We start from the raw sequence: 20,660 nt of genomic DNA, 5'->3' as shown, positions 1-20,660 counted from the left end.
GGCATCGCAGGAGTGCTCCCTGCAGAGTATGCTAAAACAGCAAGCACAAAAACAGAGGGAGAGCAGAGAGGGAGGCAGAAAGGGAGAGAGATGTGGATAAAGGCAAGAAGACGAAGAGAAAGCAAAAGGGGAGGACAGGAAAGCAGAGATCTTGGAAGAAGAAAGAAGTGGATGAGAGGGAAACAGGGGAAGGGACTTAAAAGTGACGAGAGGGGAGAAGATATAAATATAGAAAATAGAGGGAAGAAAGATTTATAAGAAGAGAAGAGGGCAGAGAGGAAGAAAACTAGAAATAAATAAGGTAACAGAGGAAAATAACAAGAGAAAAAGGACGAGTTGAAAGGAGGGAGACAAATGAGGAGGGAGTGGGGAAGAAAGCAAGAGAGAATATGAAGGGAGAGCAGAAAAGAAGAAACAAAGAGAGGAGGGAAAGAAAAAATGAAGCTAGAAAGGAAAGGAGGGAGCAGAGTAGACGAAACACAGAGGCCAAAAATAAAAGAAATTGGGAGAAAACAAAGATGAAGAAAGACAAACACAAAGAGAAAGGGGGGAAATTAAGAGAGGCAAAAGGAGGACACAATCAGACGCAGAGAAGATAAGACAAAGGGCGACGCGGGGAGGGAAATGAGGAAGAAAAATAGGAGAGAAAAGTCTTGAAAATGGCAATATGCAAGCAGAGAAACCGGAGCGCGTCCATTCAGAAAGCAGCCAGCCACTGAAGGCAAATTCAGCCATAGATCTTCTCCTGATGAGACACACAAGTGCCAAACCACATTAGACTGCAAGACAACCATCCTGAAATAACCCAGACCTCAGTTGCAACGGCACTCTCCCGTCTCTGCCTCCGCAGGCGCTCCGCAGGTTTCACAAAGAATAATTCAAGAGTTATAGGCAATATTTTAGTGTTAAAAGTGCACGTCTTATCAGTTTAAGTAAGAGGTCCCTCATACGATTCAGCAAAGTCGAACACCCCACCACTGAGACCTTCCACATTTGTCCTAATTAACCAACACGATGTCAGCAGCAGGAAATGTTCTCGGCAAACTGCACATTAATCAAAGCTCAAGTGCAAGAAACAAACGGCAGCAAGATGTCCGGTGCAAACGAGCTGACCGGGCAGAAATGCAGGTCAGAGGAGTGCAAAGATTGTATCCCAGCGCCTACATTAGCGGCGATCGGGGGGGCATCACGTGACTTCAGGCTAATGAGTCTCGCTAACGAGCACATGTCTCTCCAGCTGCCACTCGGGGGTCACATGAAATGTTGCGGTCTGCAGTCGAAATGCGACACTGACCTGCGACTAACCTTCGCTTACATTTGTTATTAATCCATCGGTTATTTTTCATTTGTCAATCACCTGTGTGGGGAATAAAATGCAGACAAAGGAAGTAAAGTACTACAATATCACAACAACAAGTTGGTTCCTTCTGAATTGCCACACTTTGCGTCTTCGTTCATGCACGCGCGGCCTTGTGGCCCCGGCGTCAGGTGGAACATGGAACCGAGCGTCACCGTTGAAGGGCTTCTCCTAGACGTACCGCAGCTCTGATTGTACCTCATTTGCACGCTTTGCTTTGGACAAAAGCATCTGCCAGTTGAATAAATCTAAATGTAAATTTAAAAGATACAAAGCTCACCAAAAAAATGTAAATCTCACTGTTGCAATTTGGACCGGCTTGGAATAAAATCACAAACAATAACAAAACGGAGCGACAGGAATACAGTTGTTAAAAAACAGGAATAAACTCGGAGAGCATGCGGGTCATCCACTGAAGTGAAGTGCAATCAGAATGAATGAAAAGTAGGAATAAGAAAATACATAAAAAAGACATGAAAGAGAACAGCATGCAATGGGGTCACGGCAGTTGCAACAGAAAATCGGACCAGGGGTGCCAAGTGAGTGGGCCTTAGACCTCCGCCCCACCGCCCCCCTACTTCCACACCCATCTTCATCCTGATCTCAACACACGTGGAATGTTTCCTGACCGCATCTCGCACGGCTGCGATGCTCGCACGTTGGCAAGACCCCGGTCCACAGACAAGAGAGCAACATAAACACCTGGCGAGGCACTCAGAAGCACTTCTGTGGCGGTTCCTGTTACAGTGGGTGTCTCAAGGACCACAGTTTGACGTGACGATAAACACAGACTCGCAAGGGGGAAAACAACATCAGCCACATGCTGTCATGACTGGCAACAAATAAAAAAGTAGGTCAAGACCATGTGGAATAAACAATATACAGAGTTGTAGAAATATATATATATAGTGTGTGTGTGTGTGTGTGTGTGTGTGTGTGTGTGTGTGTGTGTGTGTGTGTGTGTGTGTGTGTGTGTGTGTGTGTGTGTGTGTTAGTATCTGGAGAGAGAAGGTAAATAAATCAATATGAAAGAGTCAATACTTCAGACTAGAGTCTAAACCAATTATGTCATCGGTGGTCAAGTCAATTTAATTTAACTAGCCCAGTATCACAAATCACAAATTTAATAATACAAAACTAATCATTTTAAAAAATGAACGGGGAAATAATTAAAGAAACCTCCGAAGAGCAACAAGAAGGAATCCCTCTCCCAGGGCGGACAGACAGACGGCCAATAGATGTCATGGGTACAGAATAAACAACATCCATGGGACAAATTGAACAATGGATCCGGGAGGATACATCCAATCCAGCTAAAGATCAGGATCACTAATGCATGCATGTGTAACAGCATCTCTGTGTGTTGTTAGTAATCTAGCAGAAAATGTGACTTGATAAGACAGCAGCAGCGGGTCCGTAGAGACCGACTATCTCCCTGGTAATGGTGTCATTTGTTTGCGGTAATTACTTTGTAGTCAGAATGTGGCGAGAGATCTTACGATGCTGTGAAGGGAGAAAGCTATAAAACTGCCAAACGCAACTTATTTCTGATTCAGCTAATAATAAAATGTGAAATAATAAATGGCTGGTGTAACAAAGAGGATAACATTAAATAATTTCTTAAGGAACATGAAGTCCAATTTCGTTTACGAAAGCAGGAATGATGAATAAAACATTACGCAGCCTATTGTACTTCGAACCCTGGCCTGCACCCTGAAATCATCTGAGAGGAGAAACGCAGGACAAAGAACCTTACAGAGTGCTGGAGAAATAAGACCTCTAATACAGACGTTTCACACATTTTCACACTTTTCATGGCCTTAAATTTAGATTTATTTTCAGGCTTTTGCAATTTTAAAGACCCATGGATGCTCCTTCTTGCTCCGTATTTCTTTTTTCTCCTCCGACTCTGCTTCTCTCCGTCTCTTTGTGTCTCTCCCCCTCCCTCCCTCTATCTAATCTTGCTTTCTGAAGCAACGGTGGCAAAAAAAAGGAAAAGAGAAGAGGAGGACAGACTCTATTCTATTCAAATCCGAAGCCGGGAGAGCCGACTCAAATCCAACCCAATCGCATTTATAGCCGGGTTCCGCTCCAAATGGTAATTTGTCCACTGTCTATTGGCTTGGACGCAAGGGGCTCCTGTGATTGACACTGACAACAACAAAGCTGAGGGAGGAAGCTGAGAAGGAGGATACGCATGTTGCTCTGATGATTCCACTTTTATTTTTTAATGTTCAGATTCACTGGTACTTGGATGATCATTTACCTGATTTTTTTTTTGCCATTTTGTCATTCCACCATGTTGGTCTAGACTGAAATACCCATTGGATTCATCTACATGTCATTTGTCACCAACAGGATGTTCCCCAAAGGAAACATTTTAATAATGTTGGTGAATAAAAATCAGCCTGATAAGCATCGTATCTGCGAGTTGGCATGCTGACTTTAGCGTTGAGACCAGGGGATCGGCAACCTGTCGGCGACCAGCGGCACACGAGCAATAAGTATGCAAGAGGTTTTTTTTGTAAATATTGAAGCGCCCTCTCATCCGCATGCCAAATAACCTCTTCCACAACCAGTGGCAGAATTCCTTCAGTTTATTGCTGATGAATGAAGACTGGTGGATGGTTGGTCGAGTTAATGATTTGAACTCAGATGTGGATGTTTAATAAGGACGACAATCTCTTGATCACGGGAGAAAAAATTGTTTTTCTTCACTGTCGACCACGTTGCCGAGACGGATGGAATAAAATTGCAGATGCATTGGAGATTACAAATTTGATGTTGAAAGAAAATGGCACTTCATAACAAAAAGTTGCATCCTGGTCTCATGCCGTCATGAAAACCAGATCTAAGTTCAAGTGTCACACAAGAGGCTCGGATACAAAACTCCATGACATCAAGTGTTAGGGGGGAAAGAAACCAGTACAGACATCGATTTAGAGAAATCACTGTCTGGGGCATTTCTCTTCCATACAACAACTAACTTTTTGGCCTCATGGATGTTTCAAACTCTGAACTGAAGGCTTTTACAGGTGACAGCTGGAACATCTAAAAAATTGTTTAAAAAGGCAGCCCGGTTACCTTGGACATTATTCTTCCATCATAACTTGCAAAGAAAGTTCTCCATCAAGTGCTACGTGTAGGCGTTTGTGATAAATAAAATATGATTAGATGTCAATCGTGAGCGACTGCTTTCTGTCTGTGACAACCTTGAATCACTCGGATCACGATGCCTTTCATCAGAGGAAATTGCCATTTGACCGTGGAGGTGGTTGGAACTGAACTGGTGGCTCTTAGACGACGGGTGAAACATCTCAGCGTCCAATTACTGTCATTAAAGCAAAGATGACCGTTTGCCCAATGATGGCCATCGGCTCAAATTCTGCTTAAGATCTGTGGATCTGTGTGCAAACACTGTCATGGTTAGAGGATTCCCCCTCGGGCCACCGCTGCTCAAAGATGTACGCAGTCATGGCGAACGCTTTGGGAGAAATCATCTGACAGGTGTTGCGTCACCGCGCTGTTTCTCGTTGTTAATGGATTTACTTTTACTGATCGCAGAGACGTTCGTGACTTTACTTTGAAACTGCCGTATAAATAGTTATGTTAGCATACTGTCTATCACACCTGCGCTCTGAATTATTAATATTTATCTCAGTAGTATCGGAGTAGAGCTTTAAAGATCCTATTTCAGTGCGTTTTCAAAAGAGAAAGAAAAGCGCTCGTGATGTTTTTTTTTCCTCTCTCCTCCCTACAGCGAGCTGATTTTTAAATGGAGTATGTGAGACACGGTAGATCGCATATTAGTAGTCTCAGCGTGTGTTTCTATAATAAGAAAGAAGCTAATGAGGATATTAAATGGTATTTATGAGTAGTTAATATGGTAGTTCTTCTATTGGCATCCCTCTGTGTGTAAGAGTATCAATAAATGGTCTTACATACAATAAACGGCTCGTATAATTGTTTGATCATATCACACTGATTAATGTTCCTTTGTAGGTATTTCTTGATTGAAATTGAAAATGTCAAGTGTGATTCAGGCGAAGCTTTCACTTTTCATTTTGTTCGGCGTGACATCAGTCGATTGGAGGGAATTAAGTGATTCGTCTCTGACAGGAAATTTGAAAGATTTGAAAGCAAGAGTCGGAGTGACAATCAAGCAGGAGAGCAACGTGGCCTCCTCCTGTCGCCGCTCCTTCACAATGGCAGCGTGTCCACTGGAACCGCTGGTAGCTGCGTCTACATCGGCGGTGACACACTTCCTTTGTTTGGGGAATGTGTGCCAGTCAATTTGTGACACGCTGGCTGGAGCTAATCTCAAACCGCCAGTGAAAATGATTGCATTTTTGAACATGGAATTACTGCACGTTTTAGCTGATGCTCGAAAACACCGCTAAGCACAATGACGGAGCAAAGAGTCCAGTTTACAGGACGGCTACAATGGGGCTCGAACCTGTGACATTTCTGTTACCGTGAGACATCGGGTCTGGGGACCTTCCGGGTCTAAAAAGTGAAGCCAATGATGAAGAGCATTAAACCTGCATCCTTTATAATGACCACCAGGAGGCGACTCCAGGTATGGGTTGTGTCTTACAATGTTAACCCTTTAACAGTGTGTTTACACAACAGTTCATTGTAAAAATGTCTTATTCAGTGTTCGCTCCACCCTCTCGTGTCACTTCTGCCAAGATGGTAAGGGGCCAAAACGGCAGTCCACAAAACAACGGGTGTCGCCACGGTTACTGCATCCACTTCTTATGTACTGAGACTTGACTTGGCACATGCATGTTAGCGAAAAGTCTCAACAAGTCTCAAGTTTTGATGGAGTAAAGGCCACGACTGTGAAGAATTAATGAGGTCTGCAGATATGTATTATTATTATCGTCAATTGCTTGGTCTATAAAATATTTTTGACCACCGTGACATCTTCAAATTGCTTGGTCTTTTTCGACCATCAGTCCAAAACCCTAAAGTTTGCTATCATGACAGACAAAGAAGAGCTACACATCCTTACAAGAAGCCGAAAGTAGAGAATGTTAACCATTTTTGAAGAATGAGAAAGACTCAACACGCTTAATTACCTGTTGTTGGACTAAGTGATGAATTGACTTCCCGTGTCAGGTAGGCTGTGCATAGCCACACAGCTTGAATATCTACTTATTAAGCTGCATAAATGACTTGGCGTCTGCTATGTCGATACTATTAACATAATTTGAAATGAAAATGCTGCTGAGGACTTGCAACTTGACTTTGACTTGTCCTCAGGGACTTGAGACTTCGTCTGAAAACATTTCACCCGAGTACTTGACCTGCCTCCAAACCATGAAATCAGACACTTTGCAAATTTACAGTTTTTTTTTTTCCCCCCTTCATACTGAATTCAAATGTTCAGATAAATAAAAAAGAGTCAAGCACTGGCTTAGATTATGCAATAGCTTGTGTCCATGTGCACAACTTTTCTATTGAACTCTTAAAAACAGGATCCCCTTTAGCATTCAATAACGTGGTAGTTCACAGCAGGTTGTCATGGTTTTTCATGTTTGCCCCATCGAGGTAAAATGTCAGCATGTAGCCATCTCGCCACCGGCGACTGACCCGATGACGTAAATGACCCGGCCTTTTCTCTTCGTCCTTTCAAGTAGAACCTTGGTGAATTAGGAGCTTGATGAAACCGGGCCAACTCTGCCTCTCACAGCCCCCGAGGGGGGGGAAACCAGAAAATGTCACAGAACCCTTCAAACAACAATAAAAAGAGGATGCTAGTGCCGGCACGCCGCCGAGCGCTGTCACAGAGTCAAGCGTGACAGCTCCCATGTACACGTCTATATGCCTCCCCTCCTTCCCCGCCTGTGAAGATGTCAACCTGAAAATAGCTCAGTGAAGCCGAACACTGAGCCGCGATAAATAAATCACAATAACATTTAAATATTCATTGTAGAATAAGAGAACAAGAAGGGGGGAGAGAAAGAGAGAGGGGGAAAAAAAACAGAAACGCAGAGGATAAACTTCTTCTTTGCTTCAGACATCAAAACAGTTCGCCTTGAGGAAGTTCGCCTGCATTATCAAATTCTCCCTTGAAGGGACTCATCAAACATACAGTAGCCTGTGTAAGAGGCTGATCGTCGTCACACCTCGGGCTGCCCGTGTGAATGAACAGCAGATAAGGGCATGTAGCTCATTAACTCAATTATATCGTTCGCTGGTGCCGTCTGTCGATACATTACGCAAATGGGACGCATTCGCCGGTAGATATGAAGCCGTCTTCATTGACAGGCGGGCCAAAGGAAAGAGATCGTGCTGAACCTCTGAAGAAAGAGAGGAAGGAGGGGGGGTGTTCCATTCAGAAACGAGACCACGTGGGCCGGTCGAGCCTCGCAGCAGGAGCCGTGTCAATAAATCTGTCCTCATGTGAAAAGAAAAAGAAAAAACGCCCGTCCGTTTGCTGAAAAGTAGCAGAAACAAACAAAATAGCACTCGACATGCTGCAGCACTCTCAGCGTGGAGGAGCGGGAGGTCTGGCACGCGCTCCTCAATCCGTCCCCGCTGTTTGCTTTCGATAACAAAAGTCATAATGACATTCAAGTACTCACCAGGCTGAGAAATGAAGCAGCGACAGAAAGTGGGAGACACGGAGATAGAAGAAGACAGGGGGGGGGGGGGTGCATGCGTGCTAGTTAGGGAGCGCGCAGGTCGGATGAGACGTGAGCTGGTCGGGTGCCAAGTGGTGCGGCGGAGACGGCGGTGTTCCACCGAAACCTAAGACTGTTAATAAAGTGTGTGATTAATTCCCGTCCCCCTCCTCTGGTCCTTCAACAGAGAGGGGCTTGAAGAGCTGTTTAATAACTCAGCACTTTGCTCGCTGGCAAATGGAGCGTTGCTGGTTGGACACCACCCTTATGGAGGAAAAGTCATGTCTGTGAGCAGTATGGAAAATGTTGCATATCCAATGTCTACACTGTGTTTACAGAGGTGGGGGGGGGGGGGGGGGGGCTGCAAAAACAGTCATGCATACACGTACAGATCGCTAGGCAGACACACACACACACAATTTTGTGGCAGTCAACAGCTTGGCTCACGGGGGTATTTTTGTTTAAGCAAAGAGAGGCCTTCAAAGCCCCATTCGAATACATCTGTGTGTATGACTGGGTGCATAAATATGCACGCATATGGTTTTCCTCAAATCGCATCCGTTTTTATGTGCTCGCATGTCTGACAAACCCCGCCTGTGTGTGTGTGTGTGTGTCAAGAACTTGCGTGCTCATTGAATGAGAAGCATTCTTAAGTCTGCTTGAGAGGAAAGCCGACAGATAAACTGATTGTGTTTGTGCGTGTGTGTGTGTGTGTGTGTGTGTTTGTGTACCACACAGTCTTAACGGTCTGCCTAACAGGGTGTGTGAAAGCGAAGTGAAGGAGACTGAATCACAACATGGTGCATGTGTGTGTGTGTGTGTGTGTGTGTGAGAATGTCAAGCACAAAGGTGTGTGCGTGTGTGTCAGTGTGTGTAGTAGATTCTCATGCGGGGATAAGCAGCTTAGAGAAGGAGCATATTCTTTTCTAAGTAAATCTCATTAATTTTAATTAGCTGTATATTTAGCCCGTACACCTGGATTGGGTGTAATGCTGTTTGTATATATAGCGACGAGCGAGCAGAGCAGGTGAAATCACTCAGGTAGCGATTATATTGCCGTAGCCGCCTTGCATTTGCATAATGTCCTGTTTCTGATTGTGTCGCGTGCCTTACGAGGATATCACAGGCAAGTATGCGCTCCCCTTCATTTTCCTATCGGATGCTCTATGTATCGCACCGTGGCTCGTCCTTTTAAACGTTCACCTTTTTCCTCCTGTGCAGCTTTGCTCCCTGCACGCTCTCTTTTCATTCTCTCTCCGGTCGGTGCACCCCATCATTACCGAGTGTGCTTGCTCCCCACCCACCCTACTCCCCCTCCTCCCCCGTCTCTGAGCCCACATGCTCTTACTGTATGGATTTCTGTTGTTCACGTGCATGCCTCTGTCTTTCTCCCTCCGTCTCCCTCGCCCTCCCCTCCCTTTCCCGGGTAATCAGCTTATCCTATGTGTGTCCAAGCCTCTATGTCTGCGTTCCTCCTCTCTTTGTTTCCGATTCATTCAGCAGGGAGATTAGAGATGCCTATTTGGTGCCTTTGTCTTCAACCAGTGCAGCAGCGCCGGGTTTTGCACCGCGCGGCGACGGGTTCGTCGTCAAAAGCCACGTCCACTCATCATGTGCTCATCATCCCCTGATCAGTGTCAAGGACCAGATGCAGAGGAGAAGCCAAGGCTGCACCTGTCCACTGGGCAGCGTGTGGGTTCGAAGCTTCCATCAGTCCTCCATCACAGTGATCGACTGCTCGATTGATCGGCCAACCTTATTTAATGTTTAAAGGAAGGATATATATAGAGATGTATACATTTATACAGCACGTACACCAGGATGGATTTCGACTGTACCATGCCGACAGGTAGCCTGAACAAAGTAATACAAATATCACAGGATTTGTCATCATCAGCCTGCAGTCTGGAAAACGTGGGAGCCAGAGCAGCAGAGCCCGTGCTCCTTTCATTGGAAACGAAGAAATGGCTTAAAGAAAGTGCTGCACATAACGAACAGGAGGAGGAGCTGGTAAAAAAAAGAAATGTAAATGTGGTTCAGGTTTTATATAAATGGATCTGAAATTAAACACCGACTTCACTAAAATTCCTCCATTCAAGAAAAAAAAAAGATCTCATGAAAGGGAAATGATACCTCCAGTACGTTGCAGTCACTGTATTCACCAGTTACAAGGTGAAATAACTCTAACAATGAAATCATGCATTGTGTTAGGTTGGTATCTATCTGTGCTGAGGCATTGATGGAGAAACATAATCAACTTAAAGCACAAAGGCACTGAGAAGGAAATGTGACCCACGGGTAGAATAACAGGCTATTTTCTCTACTCTGTGTTTAAACATTTAGGAGCCTGATCTCATTCACACCTTAATATATTAACTTAAATATGTGTAATATAAAATAAATGTTAATTCAACTAATACAGTGAGGAAAAGCATATTCCAATGAGAGAGTTATGGGGTCCTCTAGATCACCTCAAGAGGGGATCGTAACACAACCAGGAGTACATCCTGTCCAAGCCGTGTGTATTCACATCTTGCAAACTGTGCAGAAAAGTCTGAACTCACTGGGAAGTTTGCCGTCCGCTCAGCCCCTCCAAAGACACCGACAGTACCGCCCCCCATACTTTTGCTCTTCCATAGCATTTACAGGAGTTGCAAAAAAAAACACACGTCATCATTTCCGTTGCCTTCCAGGAAAGCCTCGTAAAAAGACGACCTTTTCCACTTGGATGAAAAGTAAATCCAGGCGGTGTGGTATCACGTCTAATGATCCCACACCCGTCATGCTTGTTCTTGTTGACAATGCAACCTTCCGAACAACTTCCCCGCCTTCCTGTGACGAATCTGATCCAATTACAATGCAGCCATAAATGATGATAAAAAAACCCCACATGCGCTAAATGTCACGTACTGTATAAATGCAAAGGACAAGAAATACAGACTGCGTTTTAATAGCAGACTTATATGGGAGCCATGAGCATCTGAGCAGTGAGGTACAGCTTGATTGGGAGGCATAAGGAGTGCAGCGATGCAGCGGAACCATAAACGAAACTCTGTTGAGCAGTAGCTGTGTTACACGAAACACAAAAAAACTTAAATAATGACACCATCCAACCGTTTCGATGCTAAAACCCACATCTGAGTGAACCATAAACTTGCAACGGAAACAATAAAGATATGCTATGTATAGCGAACAATATTCTTTTCAACCTGCTTCGGTACAATAATACTTTTAGAGTCGCTTTGTATCCCGCAAAGCACCCCAGTTTAATCGCCGTCACTGTTAAATCCATCAAAAACTTCAAACTGCATGTGCACACACGGGACACTGCCTCAAGGACTCCCATCGTTTTCACTCGGTGTGCATGTTTGCAACAAAATAGCATATTCAGAAGTATTTCAAGTGCAATAACACGACATTTTGCAAGGATTCACCGTGGATACTCTTGGGGATAACGGCCGTGACAGTGCAGGTTCACACCGGTTGACCGTGCTACCACAGATGCGTGATAAGTCTCACCGTCCACCGAATGGACATTGATATCCTCAGCAGAAACCAGACTGTAGGGAGGATTCCCACGGGGAGCGCACAGGTGAATTAAAATGGCTTTAGGGTTGTGATATCAGCGATACGATCCCCAGATGCACTCCCTACCGCCAGCTGAAGTGATGGCATCATCAAAAAGAGGCAATAAACAAGAGCAACCTCCGCCCATTCATTGGTGGAGCTCCTGGCGCTCGGGGGGAACCCTCGGCACTCAGACTCAATCAATATGAATGCTGCGCTTTATGGCCACGCACTCGCGTCTTCCGGCACCCATCATAGCCGGAGTTTCACGCGGCGCGGTGATGGGCTTCAACAAACAGACACACCTTCGCAGGAAGCCCTTGGTCTGAGCAGCCGTGCGTCAATGACATGATGGGTGATTTCCAGCCCCCGCAGCAATCAATTAAAACAGCCATCGGAGAATTCCGGCAGGTAATGGGAGAAGGAGGGGGGGTAGAGTTGGACTTGATCAAAGGAGAAGCCAGTTGAGTGCGGAGCACAATAATAAGGTCTCTTGGTGCTGAAAACAAAGTGGATTAATTTATTCCAAGGCTGACGTTGATGTTGTTGTTGGGTTTGTTTAACCGGCGGTTTCTTTGTGAGACTGACAGCTCGCCGGACCCCTCGTTCTGTGGATCGATGCCTCTTCTGAGAGCGCCCCCGAGAGGAAGCCGAGTGTGTTGGGGCTTTGCAGAAATCTCAAGAGCACTTCCGCCTTTCCGTTCCCAAATGACATTTGCCGTTATTATGATGCCAGCAGGTGAGATTGATCTCTTCTGGCGTAATCTCACATTTCCTGAGTGGATGCGATCTGACTCATATTGATGAGGTTTAATGGAGTCTTGTTCGGAGGCTCTGAATAGCTTTTAGACGATCCTGGCGCGCCACTGCATTTTAATCCTGCTTCATATAGCCACAAGTTACTTATCGACACTTGTGCCTTGTCGGGGCGTTGTCGGGATGCTTGGGCTTGTCTGAGCAGCTATATGAAGATAACATGAAGCCACAGCAACGTGCATAATACGCGATGCAAATCATCCCCAAGGCTCTGGTGCTCATGGTTGGAGTCTTTGTTGGGAGTTTAATCAATCAGCCACAGCGCCTTAATTAATCGGCATGATGAACAGGAGAAATAATTGGTTTTCTGCCAGATGTGAATCTGTTGCAAACTAATGCCAGCCAATCAGGATCCGATTCATAATCACAAAACCGATCTGGACAACGAAACACTTAAAGGATCAGAGAAGAATAAGCACACGAGAGAGAGCCGAAGTGATATGGCTTTGGATTTTAGAATGTTTGAAAGCGGATAGTTGATCCTGCACATTGTGCTGAGGTATTGCAGACGCATAATTGGATCAATTAACTGTCACGATCCCCGTCAGCCTCATTGATTGAAGACTACGAGATGAGTTGGAATGCCGTTGTCTTGTTTTTCCTGTTTAAAAAAAACAAACATATTGCTAATTAATTGGCACAAGAAGAATTAATTGGGCTCCTCCCCAGATGTTTCTGAATGAATGTGCAGAAAACGAATCACTCCGTCTGGTTTTCGATTGAAGCAGCGGATGTCATGAGCTGCAGCACGATGACAACACTGATCTAGCCCTCACCAATCAGACCAGGTAACCAGTGGCTGAAACAGATGAAAAAGCACCGGAGCCAGTAAATAGCCATGGTCGAGATTGAAAACCGCCGGTTCTGCCCGGTGCTGGTGGAGCCAAATGGAAAAATAGCTTAGGCCTCTTATTAATGTCACAGTGGCTAGGCGGTAATTCCCCGAGGCTCTGTGTACCTCGGCTTGTTAATGAGCCACTGCTTATCAGTCAGCCTTGTTAACAGGCAGAGGCCTCCCATCCAAACCGCCTACTGCTATTGTGTGCTAGCCGCACTGTGTATTAGCCAAATGCCCCCCCCCCTCCCACCCTCCATCTTGGCACACAGGAAGTCAACAATAAACAACAGCAGCACACACAGGAAGTGGGCAACAAGCCAGCGAGAAAGCGCCGGTCCAGAGGGGAAGGAGCCCGTTTTGTGGCAGGATAAAGTGAACCGCTGGCGGAGGCAAACACATGCGGGGCCCTACCGCCTGTAAATCCTACGGCACTAACGATCCATCCACACTGCTCCCATCCTTTAATCCTCATTCATTATCGGCCGCAGCTGGAAGCGCGGGGCTTCGTTCACTTGTTTCCGACCGGCAAGAACCTCGCCAAGGTAAATAAACTATTAGGCATGTTTTCTGGTCATGAATGCAAAACATGTGGGATCGGGGCTGCCGTGGCGTTGAGGGCCAGGTGGCTGATGGGAGGCCGCAGCACGCCAGCTCCACACACTGTCCTGCTGAATGCTGACGGACCCTCCGCACGCGCCACAGCAGCCCCGAGGTAACTGGGTCAGCAGCACAGAACCAGGGCATGGCCGGCCTACTGCACGCCTGCCTAATCTGTGCCCTTCCGAGAGGCACTTTCCATCCGCGGCGCATGGCTGCACATCCAGCTGTGGAAATGGATATGTCAAATGGCGCGCAATTAGTGTCTGCCCAATTCATTCACTCGCTCTAAGGAAGCCTGGTCAAAGATGAATCCAGGGGAGAGAGGGGGAAAAAAAGAGAGTCGGTGCTGTCATTCCCCTGACTTTGACACACATCAAATGAAGATGGGTCAGTGGAAGTGGAAGCGGTGGGGGAGGGGGGGGGGAGTCAAGGGCTGGGCAGGAAATAAGCAGTCGAGGCATGCAGCCTGTTGGTTGCTGTATTTTAATCAAGCCCATAAGTCACGAGGGGAGCTCCTCTTTCCATCTCCCCCTTCTTTGAAGGGACAAACTGCACGCTTTTAATTCGCCGTCGCCTCCCGTGAGTCGCAGCGCTGCTCTCTGATTGCTCATCTGCTCCTGCATTGATCTGCTGAGCTAATCGCTTTTTCCTCTCTGATACATAACATTGAATTATTTATGCTAAGTAGACCATTCTGTTCCAGGGCCTCTTAGCGTGGAGATCTCCATTATGACGGTGTTATCGGTCTGCCCGCCCGGCCCCGCCCCATCTTCTACTTAACAGCCGCTCGGACAGATCGCAGCAGATGCGAGCGATGAACCAGCGCTCTGCAGCTTATACCCTATTTCCCTCTGAAGCTGCTTCACCACTGTGTGCCACATTACTCACATGTCTCCATTCCACAGCACAGTGAAGACCCACAACGTATATAATAGGTATGGTAGACCTGCTCTATATGAAAAGTGGGCTGAGATAACATCTGTTATTTTGTTGGCCCTATATGAATAAAATGCAAAATTATAATATATAAACACACTGGGGATGCACTGATCAGGGTGTTTCAGTCACCATAGCGATAGCCAATACCATACAATGATTAATTTATAAGCTGCGTGTCTCAGTGTGTGGAAGTGACTCATTATTTTACGTGTGAGGAATCAACAGGCTGGGCTCAAACAATGCCTTCCTAACATAGTAAAACTAAATGTGTCAAATGAACACATAGAAATGTAACAAACTGTTAAGGAATTCAAATTCCAATAGAATATAAACATAGAAGCGGAGCTGAATAGATCATTGTCATTGATACCCGATCCAGCTATCTGAGTCAGTATCAGCCCAATATAGATATCAGTATTGGTGTGTTGCTTATTTATACACACACACACACACACACACACACATGTATGTGAGTTCCTTGTTTGCCAATGAGAAAGTATAAAAATGGACAGTATTTGTTTCAGCAGCGCCACCACAAGTCCCTGTACTTCATAGATGAAAGACGTATGCATTCTTATTCTGATTAATGTCTTTCCAAGAAAATCAAGAATTATAATTACATTTTTCTTTTTGACAAAAGTGATTCTGATTGATTTCGCTGCAAAAAATGTTATTAGTTTTTTCAGTGTAGGCAATATTAGTATTTCATTATGCTTTGATAGCAGAAGTTAATGAGAAAAAGACCTTGAGTACAACTTAATGGTTTCCAACATGCGCACCAAGACTGTTAAGTCAGCAATCCGTCCCCGCTTCACTTCGACTCTCAATTGCACTCTTTGACATGTTTTCTAATCTCCGAAACACTGTCAGACGTACCGGCCTTAATAACTCTCCTTGACTGACATGATAATGTAAAACAGCTCTTAGGTGAAAACCAAAGCAGGTATTGGTCATGCATGGTTAGGCCTCCCGCTAGCACACCTTAATCAAATGTGACACGAGTCTGAAAGCAAGCCAAAATCGTTTTTCGGACCCAAATAACGAACCGCTGCACGGGTTTCAATGACGAGCTACACGGCCGGGGTCAGCGCTCTGACGAGAGATTGATATTTCATCATCAGCGTCTCGTTCTGGAGATTGTTTTGTGCATTTCTCATCTTTCGACAGCGATCGGGGGCCCTCGACTGGCCTCCATTTGCATGTGTTCAGCAGTGACCTCATACCGGCTTCTTGGCACAGCCAGACTGTTTTCTCACTCTTTACTGCGTTGACCACTGCGAGCTCACACCGACACCCTCCACTTCCCCACAACTTCACACACAAACACAAGGATGAATAATTGAACATGCGGTAAAAACAGCTGATGTGGAGAAATGAAGCGGAGGTCCAGTAAATGTGATGCGAGAGCTTGCACGTCTGTGCACATGCACACGTCTGTGCACACACACACGTGTGCACGGTGCACGTGCCCATGCACTCACGGATGCATTCAGATGTGTGAGATTGTGTGGGCGTGCACGAGTGAGTGCAAGGGGCCGCCGAGTATATATATATATTGCAAATGCAAATGAGGCTCCGTCTATTAGAAAGCCTCATGCCTGCTGGATCATCTTACGGTTCTTTGCCAAACACTCTGCGCAATTAAGTCCTTACTGTAATGAGAAAACGCCAACAACATTCAACCCGAGTCGATCAATTTTCAGGATTGAGGGACAAACACGCTGCACCTTTCTCTGCTATCCGCACGATTTGCCCTCTAACGGTCGTGTTACCGACAGCCAGTCACTTGAGTGTTATGTAATTGGAAAAGCACATTGGACAGTGTATTCCTATTGGCGGCGTGCTCACAGCAGGGATGATATCATTACAAAGTGCTTCTCTCATCAAATCCTCTCTTACCACCCGCGTCCAGCCACACCCAGCTCATCATAGCTTCGGCGATGAGGGGTGTCATGTGGCTGAACGTTGTGTTGAGTGTGCGCACGCTCCCGTGATGCTATTTGAGAAAGTACAAGATTACCGCTTATCTCCAGGTCGCATGAGCCGCTGACACAGATACGGCCCCGTGCATGAGGTGCTGAGCGGGTCAAAGGGAGAAGGAGAAGGCGAGTGCGTGAGCGTGGGCCTGCTGTTGTGCTCGGATGCAAGGTGCCGCCGAGAGAGAAAGCGGAGGAAGCGGTGGGGCGAGGGAGCACCAGCGAGGGCCCGCGGTGTGCATGCGAGCGTGGAGTCCAGCGCCCACGTGCAAGTCACACACATTCCTCAAAAACAACGGCAGAAATTCCACCCGGGGTCCGGGGAGGTGGGAGTGTCCCATGTGCTTATTAACGGCTCTCTGCTTCCCTTGTCATAATACAGGAAACAACAACAAAAAAGCCTCAGGTCAACAGATAAGGGGCACCACCAGGGACTGAAAGAGAGGGTCAGGGAGGTCAGGGGCCCAGGTGGGGGGGTGTCGACAGCGAGATATATAGAATAGGAGGCCGATAGATAAAGAGGAAGAGAGGTGCTTACCGTGTATAATGTTGCTGTGAACCGCAGCTGCGAATAGTACTGTCAATAAGCTGACGCTCCATAATGCAGAGGGGGCTGATGGGAAGGCCATGGTCGGGCACACAGATCCGCCTGTCTCACTGAATCCTCAGGAGGGCAGAGGAGCTCTGAAGTGTCACCTGCAGGGGGAGAGCAGTGGAGAGATAAGGAAAACAAGCGGGCAAGCCGACTGGCCACTAATTGCATCCCCTGCCATTGGTTGGCTGCTGCTGAATAAACCTTGCCCCCCCCCCCCTGTTGCCCTATGGGTATTCATCGATCTGCTTGTGTCATACCATATTCAGGGCCGATTGAGAGACACGGGGGTAAGGGAAGGGAAAGGGGGGGGGGGGGGGCGATGGAGCCGAACAGCAGAGAGGAGGAGGCAGCGGTGGTGGTGGTGGGTGTATGGGTGGTAATGAGGGGAGAAGAGGAGTTGGTTCATAATACAGTGAATTTATTCATCCACTTTAACAAGCTCTGCGCATGCGGAGGGAAGGAGAGCCAATGTTTTGGACAGCCCATAACCGAGCTCCAACTAATTCACGCTAATTGGAAATAACGCAAATGAACAATACCCAGTAGATCCGGGGAAACGAGAATCGGAAAGAAAATAATAATTAAAAAAACTGAGGATGGAGACGGACAGACGTGTATAATAGCATCACATACTCGTTCTCCCTCTCTCTCCATCTCTCCCTCTTTGTCAAACACACACACACACTCGTTTTCTCTCGTGCACATTCCTTAAAATAGCAGTGGCCTGCGCCGAGGTAAGCTCTCGGTCCATCTGCGAAACGCTCCCTGGCTGCCAGCGCTGAGAGGGAACCGAGCAGGCAGGAGTGTTGCCTGCGGGACGGGCGGGAGGTTAGGGCGGGGATAGAGGGGTGGGATGGGAGGGGTGGGGGTGGGTACAGTGGGCTGTGTTTATTGTTGCTCCAGCCCTTCCTGTTGAGTGATGGCGAGAAATGAAAACAAAAACTAGAACAAGTGCACATCCGTGGGATGTAAGCCGGCCACTGGGCGTGATTAAAGTTCGAGCGCTCTGCTCTTAGGCGGACAGTAATCACAGTAAACCTGATGCTAATAACACGAAGAATAACAAGAATGAGAGCCGGCGGTGGCCTGCGTCGCCGCGGCGGACCGCGGGAGCACCGGAGTGGTGTTTCTCGGCTCGCAGCTCGTTTTCTCACACCTGCTCCCCCACTTATAGAAATATCCGGCGCGGATGGGATGATGTTTAGAGAGTCGCTCGTTGAGGGAGAGGTGGCTGCTTCCACCACACACACACACACACACACACACACACACACACACACACACACACACACACACACACACACACACAGTTCTTTTGCAGGGCGATAGATCCGGGAGAGAGGAGGAGGAGGACGGGGTAGAGCGCGCAGGCAACCCGACAACAAATCGCATATTCAGAGTAAATTATAAAAGAAGAGGGGGTGGGGGTACAGCTCTCTCCCTGGGCAAGCATAACAGATTACACACACATACAAGCCGAGCCGGAGTGCGCACACAGACACATTCCTGGAGACGGGGAGAGCGTCAGCACTGACAGGTGTCTCCCGTCCGCCCCGCACACTACACAGCCAAACCCTGGACAACAACACAAACTGCGAAGCAATGCGCGCTAATAACACATACACACACACACACACACACACACACACACACACACACACACACCGTTATATTCCGCCTCCGGAGTCGGGTTTTGTTGGCGCTGGTCTCCAATAAGGTCCCCGGCTCGGTCCTTCCTTTGATGCGCAGCAGTCGCTCGTCCGGAGTATTCTCTCAATCTGTTTTGATCGACTTTTCTTTTTTTTTTGTATCTCCTTCTCCTGACTCTTTGTTTTTCTTGCTTTTCCTCCGCGCGCGCTCACTCTCTCTCTCTCTCTCTCTCACTCCGTGTGTTTGTATCTGGCTCGCTCTCTCTCTCTCTCTCCACGGCTGCCGTTCACTGCAGCAAAAACAGTCTGTCTGAAAGACGAGAGGGAGGGGAGGGGACAAGGGAGGGAGGGGATGGTGTGGGGGAGGGAGGGAGGGAGGGGATGTTAATACGATTTAGCCCGTACCATCGGGATAACAGGGCCAGAGCAGGGGCCTACTGGCTGAGAGCAACATGGAGGAGGAGATGGAGCAGATAGAGAAGTGTGAGAAATAACCATAACGTCCCCTCTATACGCTCCACAGTGTCTACACTGACCTTATCGCGCGTTAATGGTATTTTATTATCTCCCGTGGTGGCACATTACTGCAGGATTCCCCGCTCACTTTATCTACGGGTGTGATGGGGAGTAGGTCGGGTATCCCGCCTACCTTGTACCCTGGGTTAAAGCCTACACGTGTCCCGTAACGAAACAGCATGGGGACATCTCCAGTTGCCTCGCTCCTCGGTAGCCTATAATGGTTCTTATCGTTGATATTATGGAGCTGTATTACCCCCTATCTCGCAGATAGGCCCAGCGCTATTTCCCGTAGGCCTGATCATTTGCAATATGTTAATGATATACTGAGTCCTTCTCCTTGTGGAGCTGTGGAACTTTTCTGAGTCATTGTGTGCACTTATCCCCTACAACACTGCTGTCCCTCTGTAGCTTAAACAGCGACTTTATTGGTACTTTTGCATCTCGTATCACCTCGAAATTTGTATAATGCCTCCATCCAGTTCATACATGGTCATGTTTATACCCCTGTAAATGACCAGTTTTACATATCATTACATATCAGTCTATACAGCTCTGACGTGTCATGCATCAGGCCCGTTTGGGGAATCAGGATCCAAGGGACGGAGGAGGGAGGGAGGGGTGGATGGAGGGGGGGGTTGTTCAACTTGCCAGAGAGGATTAAGGATTAGTTTTACTGGCGGATTAGGTCTGTGTGTGGGGAGGCATGATGGGGTTAAACATGGATGGCGGCAGCCGCACGACAGCCCAATCAGTGGTGACAAACTGAAACCGGGGAGGTGGGTTTGAAGAAAATACAAAATAACAAAAAAACACCGCGGCCGGGAGGAGTTGGAGCCGGGGCGTTTTAAAGATCTTCAAGCAAGCATCTGCTTCCCAAATTGGGAGAAATAAGTAGGCCTAGTGCTGCTCTGGGCTCCCATGATTTGGGTAATGTATGCTTTTTTAATGCACGAACTAAAGTCCACCTTCGGGGGTCCTTGAAAGGATTCCAGAAATGCCCCCAGTCTGGAAGAAAACACACACACACAATGATTATTGCAACACTTATTCTCCAACTTGCACCGCCACATTGTAGTTACAGTCTATAATTCGATACAAAATCTGCACAAACAAAAAAACAATCTTGAGACGAGACCATTTCCTGGCACTATGAGTCATTAATGTTCAAAGTA

General features: G+C 46.9%; 1 protein-coding gene across 2 annotated transcripts in view; it reads right to left on the bottom strand.

The window, feature by feature from the left end:
• cadm3 (cell adhesion molecule 3) overlaps positions 1-19,254 on the bottom strand; it is an 84,425-nt gene extending 65,171 nt beyond the window's left edge. For both annotated transcript variants that reach the window (XM_084008065.1, XM_084008066.1), the window contains exons 1-2: positions 18,986-19,254; positions 17,264-17,421 (exon numbers count right to left, since the gene is read on the bottom strand). In XM_084008065.1, coding sequence (XP_083864191.1) covers positions 17,264-17,354 — 91 coding nt within the window. In that variant the 5' untranslated portion in view covers positions 17,355-17,421; positions 18,986-19,254. The remainder of the gene's footprint in view (positions 1-17,263; positions 17,422-18,985) is intronic.
• Positions 19,255-20,660: the final 1,406 nt, after the last annotated feature.

The sequence above is a fragment of the Eutrigla gurnardus genome, assembly GCF_963514095.1.
Source record: "Eutrigla gurnardus genome assembly, chromosome: 4".
Taxonomy (NCBI): domain Eukaryota; kingdom Metazoa; phylum Chordata; class Actinopteri; order Perciformes; family Triglidae; genus Eutrigla; species Eutrigla gurnardus.
This window is presented reverse-complemented; position numbering and strand designations above follow the sequence as displayed.